Source organism: Helianthus annuus, chromosome 8 (assembly GCF_002127325.2).
Source record: "Helianthus annuus cultivar XRQ/B chromosome 8, HanXRQr2.0-SUNRISE, whole genome shotgun sequence".
NCBI classification, from domain to species: domain Eukaryota; kingdom Viridiplantae; phylum Streptophyta; class Magnoliopsida; order Asterales; family Asteraceae; genus Helianthus; species Helianthus annuus.
In genome coordinates this window covers 118,395,165-118,402,169 of record NC_035440.2, presented here as the reverse complement: position 1 = coordinate 118,402,169, position 7,005 = coordinate 118,395,165, and the positions used below count along the sequence as shown (strand labels likewise).

At 34.2% G+C, this 7,005-nt stretch overlaps 1 protein-coding gene across 1 annotated transcript; it reads left to right on the top strand.

The window, feature by feature from the left end:
• The first annotated feature begins 257 nt into the window (after window positions 1-257).
• Window positions 258-5,347, top strand: LOC110871511 (TPD1 protein homolog 1). The gene is made up of 4 exons (XM_022120215.2): window positions 258-447; window positions 907-1,232; window positions 1,412-1,513; window positions 4,718-5,347. Exons 2-4 carry the CDS (start codon window positions 1,115-1,117, stop codon window positions 5,053-5,055), a joined length of 558 nt encoding a protein of 185 aa, XP_021975907.1. The 5' UTR covers window positions 258-447; window positions 907-1,114; the 3' UTR covers window positions 5,056-5,347.
• Window positions 5,348-7,005: the final 1,658 nt, after the last annotated feature.

The window sequence follows — 7,005 nt, the reverse complement described above, 5'->3', positions numbered from 1 at the left end:
AATGATCAAAAGGAATTAGCTCTTGTGGAGAGATCAAAATTCAATTCGTTGGACGGGTAAGTATCCAAGGGAAAAAATATTATCCGTTAAAAAAAATGAAGTGTATGGATAGTTTAAGCGTTTAGAAAACTACAAATTACCCAATCAATCAAATATCTCGACCACACGTGACAATAATTTGCCGTTAATTACACCCATCTCTCAACTTAACCATGGTTAACAATTAACACTCACGCACTCCTCATACACCACTCGCATTCCGTATTCACAGAGAATAAAACCCACATCCACAATACGACAACTTTTCCCAAACCCTAATTCTCTCTCTAAAAACCTTCTCTCTCTACATTGATGTACATACAGATTTATGCATACATCATACATGCAAACTTATCAGTCCTGATTATTGCCTCCCCCCCTCTCTCTCTCTCTGCACCGGATTCAAAGGTTCCATCGCTATCTTAACCTCAATTTTGTATTACAGTATTATAATCACACAATGACGCTTTAATTTAATGCTTTTGTGCCGAAATCTAACCTAATCCGCTTGAGCTCATGACGAATTTCCAAATCTGCATCGAGTTTTTTTTAACTTTTACGTTTTTGAACGAAAATGCCTTGAAATTTGGACTAAAATGCTGTTAAATTTAGACGAAAATGCTGTAATCGAGGTGATTAAACTGATTAATTTATAGTTTTATTGTTTATCTGCTTTAGCTTGATGAACAAGCTAGTTTTCTCCATTGAATAAAGTGAAAAACCGTAGAGGAAATCCTGTAGTCAAACTTATACATCATTCGGCGGTAGATTATTATAGATTTGTTTTCTCTATGTGATTGATTCGATGTTTACCCCTATACTGTGTGTACTGATTAATATTATAATATTGTTCTCGTGTTGATGCAGTACAACTACAAGTATCATTCCAGTCGCCATTTCAATTTCTCCATTGCTGTTATCTATAGATTCAAATATCAATTCTGTTTATCTTCACGATTATTATAGCTACAGTAACATTCATCGTCGGAATTTAGCTCCGATTTACAGTAGTTCCGATCCGTACAACAATCCGTACATGCTACATCTGTATTTTCCGGCGAAACTTTAGGTTCCGATGACTTTAACGTCCGTCGTTCATGATTCAACGAAGAGCAACTTGCCGTTCACGCAAAGGATTGTAGCGGTTACGGTCACGTGTTCGGTGTTGCTAGTGGCGGTTATGTTCGTTACAGGTGTGTAATCCGCCATTAAAGTTGTTATTATTTTGTTCATAGATCATAATTTTGTCTTCATAATTGATACAACAGCTAGGATTCTGTCAAAAATTGTCCTAATTTGATTTACATTTCATGTATTCATCAACCAATTTATTTATTTATTTATTTGTGGTTTTATTTGATTTACATTACAGGTATTTTAGTTGATCATATCACTACAATTTCTGTTGCACAGAGTACAACTTACAACAGTACCATATTTTCTGGTCTGCATCGCAAGCTTCTTCACAGTCAAGGTATTTTCTTTTTTTATAAAACTCTTACCTCTGCGTTAATTTGTTGATCTAATAAATATTCAAAACCGAACTAATTTTTATTCATTTATTTCGTCATATCATAGACTTATCATACTAAACATACAAATTATTAGAATAATTTTCATTTGAACTAAAATAGTTATTATTACTTTAGTTTAGTGTAAATATAATAACTTTAGACCTAAACGCTACAACTAGAGTAACAAAGTTCAATTGAAAATTACTTTATTTATTCGTGTATGTTTAGTACGATAAACTTAATTCATATTTGATCTGGCACTTAATAATAATAAATGCATCAAGTAAGTGTAAATAAAATTTATATGGTGTCTGTGGTTTGCATCAACGTTGTGTCCGTCTTCACCGGTGATCTTTTTCTTGCATAAACACTGCAACACTGCACTGCACGCACTGGTGAAATGGTACAGAGCCTCTTTGCTCAGATATTATGTTGGTGTTAAAGTACGATTTCTGAGGTATAAATTGATGGTGGTGGTGCACGTATGTATGTTGCATTCCATTGGTCAATTGTTTTAGATGTTGGTTATTTACCAACCTCTTGTTTCATTTAATAGGCTACCCCTTGCAAACGATTTGGACTTTTCTTTCACAAATCTTAACATAATCATTCTAGATATCTAATACAGACAATTTGGTATTTTGAATAGTATTCTATAGTCATTATATGAGTGACTTTATACTTTTGTGTATCTGTTTTTTAGGGGGTGTTTGGCTAACTCAAAAGGACTTTTTAAAATGATTATTTTATAGTGAGGAAAAATCAGTTTTGAAAAACATTGTGATTTTTTGAAACTTCTTGAGCATTCTCATCCAATCCATCAAATTATACATACATTCCACTAAAAGACAACTCCTATATCAATATATTTTCACTAAAAACAAATATTTTTTCTCTCTCATTTTCAATTAAATAATATTAGGGCAAGCGGGGTGTCTTCGGTGAGGGCAAGCGGGGAATGGTTTTCCCGGTCGGCAAGAACACCGCCAACCATGCGGTGAGTAGAGAGAGGAGAGAGAAACGGTGAGCCGCCACCGAGGAGAGAGGGAGGAGAGAGAGAGGGAGTGACCAATCACAGCTTTCCTTTTTTTTTTTTTAAAAAAAAAAAAAAACCAATTCACCTAAGAGGGGAGTGGCGCCATCAAATTGGGGTATTAGGGGAGTTTAAGAGGGGAGTTGACGTGGCACACGGGGATTGGTTTGACGTAAGAGAGGGGACTCACCTATTAGGTGAGCACCCCCTTCACCCTTATCATTACATTTTTCTCTCTTCTTCACTCACAACCACTTTCCATATATATTAAAAAAATTATACTGGGTGAACAGTGTCCCTCCAAACATACAGATGAACAGTAACATTTTCTCTCTCCTCCACTCACAACCATTTTTTATACCCTTTATAATATAAAAACTACCCCTCACATATTTTGATGGTTTGGATGAGAATGCTAACTTTTCATAGAATATTGTGGCTTTTTTGAGCTCATTAGTCATTTTACATAAATAAGATAAGCCAAACACTTATAAAAAAAACAACTAATTGACTTATTGGTTTTTCTCACCATATAAGCTAATCCAAACACTTTTTTAAAAACTCTATTTTAAAAAGTCATAAGTCAATAAGTTTTTTTTAACAAAAAGTCATTTTTGAGTTAAATAAGCTTAGCCAAGTTCTAGTTAGATCATATACATAAATCATGTGTAACCCATGATTTATGTTTCTATGATTATTTTAAATTAATTTTATATCACATGTGACTGTATACTTGTGAATCGACTACTATTCATGAATCAAGTTTTAGTTTGAGAATATTACACGAACCATGTGTTACACGATTGAAAAAAAAGGTACTTGATTTCTATTTTCATATCATTTAACATGGAAAGACAAAAAACATCATTGGTAATACCTGAATCTGAGTTCAGCATAATTAAACTACGTGAAGACAATTTTTGTTTAGAGATTTGCGGATCTTAAAGACAGATATGGGAATTTTATTCAACTACTTTGATTCATTCGTGTGTTGTTTGTTTCTGACTTTTTTTTCTTTCTGACTTAACTTTTTTTCAATACAATTATTACACTATAGAATTAATAAGTGAGTACAACTTGAAAGGCGATTATATGTGTGTATTATTATTATAGATGTGAAATTGTTATATACATAGATTTATAAATATAAGAATTAATTGCGATTTTCATCCTTTTGGTTTGTTCACTTTTGCCATTTCAAGCCAATTTTAAAAAATGCATCAGTTTCTTCCCTGACAATATAGAAACGTGCCACTTCAGTCAAAAAATTAAAACCCAGTTAAGTCAGGTTAAATGAAGGGTATTATTGTCAATTCATATATCTTTTATTTTCACCTTATTTTATGAATTGACAATAATATCCTTCATTTAACCTGAGTTAATTGGGTTTTAATTTTTGGACAGAAATGACACGTTTACAGTATGTCAGGGGGGAAACTGGTGTATTTTAGGGACGAAAATGACAGTTAACTCTAAATATAAAAAGATATAACACCCAAACATTACTTTTATTTTTTACGGCTAATTCACACTTTCTAGAACTACTCATAAATCAGGGGGTTAAAACCTTCACCGGACTAAAACCATCAACCACTTTTATTTTATTACACCCTTTGGTACTCCTAAGCTACAAGCCTATTGGTATCAAAACTTTAACTACTTCGTTATTTTGGATAATCCATCTAAATGAAGGTAACTTTGGTGAAAAGTAGCATGAGAATGCAGCGCATGTTAGCTAGCCAGACGCATCTATGATTTATTAGAATTATCATCCATGCTTAATGATGGTTTTCTGATTGATTTTGATATCATAGAGCAAAGAAAAAAGCCTGTTTTGTCCTTGCTATTGGTACTTTCATATGTGTGAAGCATCATATTTACATTATTCTAATTCTTGTCCTTCTTGTTGGCAGATCCCTTCACTATTTACTTCCCATACCTAATTCCATAAATGTTTTTTCAACAATAACAAAATAGTTTTCAAAAGTCTAAAACAAACAAACCATTTACCAATCAAATATTACCAATTAATAATAAATGTTGACTTTTCACTCCTTTTACCATTTACATGCAAATAAAAGTTCACCACAACAGGCTTTATAGTTTATTTTGTTTGTATTCACTTTCTCAGCAACACAAGTGCACCCAAACCGAATATGGGGAGACAAATGTTCAAACTCCGACATTATCATCAACCAAGGTCCAACTGACCCCCTCCCTAGCGGCATACCCACCTACACCGTCGAGATCATGAACGTATGCACCACCGGCTGCGACATCTCCTCCATCCACCTAACCTGCGGTTGGTTCAGCTCGGCCAGACTCATCAACCCTCGAGTGTTTAAACGCCTACGTTACAACGACTGTCTTGTTAACAACGGTAACCGACTAGCTAACGGTCACACCATCTCGTTTCAATATGCCAACACGTTCCGTTACCCTCTCTCCGTTTCCTCCGTTAGATGTTGAAAAAGTTACAATCTATAGTTTAGTAACTACTATCCTTTGAGTACTATTTTTGTACAAGGAAAGTACAAGTGGAGCAGACTGTAGAGTGGGTTTTTTAAGGCGTCAGATGCTGCTTGTGTCGTTTTCATGATGGCAAGGTCAAAAGTGATCGTGACTATTACATTGAAAATGAAACCTAACACGAAAGGGTATAGATGTAATTTTTTGTTTGTATGTAGAGAGGGACTTGATTTTGTACATGAGATGATTAGAGGTGAAAATTTTGTAGCTATAATTCAAAACCATTGGTGTCTTTTTAGTTAATATAGGGATGGGGAGAGGGATTGGGATGTGATTGTTTTTAGTAAATAAAATGTGGGGCAAAACTCAGAAACCTAAAACGTAAAACATTGAGGACAATGATTAGTCAATCGGAGGGTTAAAAAACCGTTAAAACTGCGTGTACCGACCAAACCGAGCTAAATGGGCCAGTTCAGTCCGGTTTAGGAGTAAACGGTTTGGTTTACAGTTTTGGAAATGGGTTTTCACTGTCTGGTTAACGCTATGAAACTGCCTACCTAAATTGAACCGGTCAAAAACAATAAATAAAAAAAAAACAAAACTATTAATCTATATAATATATATAATATACTTTTAATAAAAACACTTTTTCTTGTATAGGAAGCAAACAATTATAACTGTTTTTCGTTCTTTTAATTATTCATTTTGTATATTGTTTTCGCTTAATACCTTAAAAGTAATAGATTTAGCCGAGTTAACATTAAGCCTACAGTTTTATTAAACTTGAGGATGTAACGGTAGAGTAGGTTTCTAGAGTGAACATTAGTGTATTTGTTAACTGAGTGAATAAATCCTGGTCATTGTTTATTTTATCAAATCGTAAAATACACTAATGTATTTTCATCATCAAATACTCGCCGTTAATTTACACTTATGTATTGATAATTAAGGGCTAGGATTAGCTCACAGAGTTCACTATTAAAGTGGTTGTTCATAAATGAACCTAACCCCCTAACGGTGAATCGATGCTAACTAATTAAAACGGCCCAAACTGCCAAAACCGAACTATTTTGGTTTGTTTGGCCGGTCTGGTTAGTTCGGTTTGATTTTTTAATACTGTACTTATCTATTCGGACGAGAAATTATGTTAAAACTGTCGAATTGTAGCGTTAACACCACATGCATCAAGGTACAAGATTAGGTATATGCTAAATATCATTTTCTCAGCAGTCTAGGTATGAGTTTGGTATCAACATATATACGTTCGTTAGACCCGGCCCGAAACTAGTATCATACCGAATATTCTATTATATTATATAATATTAAAAGATAATAAATAGTATTTTTACTGTTAAATTTGGTAAAAGCTTGATACTATTAAAAGTTTGGAATTATTAGAAATTAGAGTTGTAACGGTAACTTTGTGTAAGAGCATACGTACTGGGGCGCGATTTAGCCCCATAGCGCCTTTATAGCGCCATGAACACCAACACAAAGGGCGCTATGCCCAAAAAATTTTTGAAAGCGTTATAATTATCGCGGCGTTTTGAATGTTGATTTGATTTTTTTGACCGTTTGTAAACGGTCATTTTAATAAAAAAAAATCAATTTATTTTTCAAACTTTCCTTTAAATCATTCTCCTCTCCTATTTTTTTTTACCACACACACTCAAACACTCTCATCTCTTCCAATTTTTTTTAAAATTCTTGATATTTTATACAATGCATCCATTCAACCGTGGCTTCATTCCTCCCCGATCAAGTGCGGACTCAAACCAAAGTGGTAATCCTACTCGCCCCGTGTCGCCGGTTCCCACTAGACCCAACCCTTTCGGCTCCGGTTTTCTCGATTACAATCAACAAAGTCCCGGGTTCATGAATCTTTTGAACTAACCGCTATCATGGGACCCTAATCTCTACGGGTGGAACCCAAATCAAAACACGGATGGG

Coding starts and splice junctions, on each gene's coding strand:
- LOC110871511 (XM_022120215.2), top strand. CDS start 1,115: ATGACTTTAACGTCCGTCGTTCATGATTCAACGAAGAGCAACTTGCCG. Junction 1,233..1,411: donor GGCGGTTATGTTCGTTACAG/GTGTGTAATCCG, acceptor TTTACATTACAG/GTATTTTAGTTGATCATATC. Junction 1,514..4,717: donor CAAGCTTCTTCACAGTCAAG/GTATTTTCTTTT, acceptor TCACTTTCTCAG/CAACACAAGTGCACCCAAAC.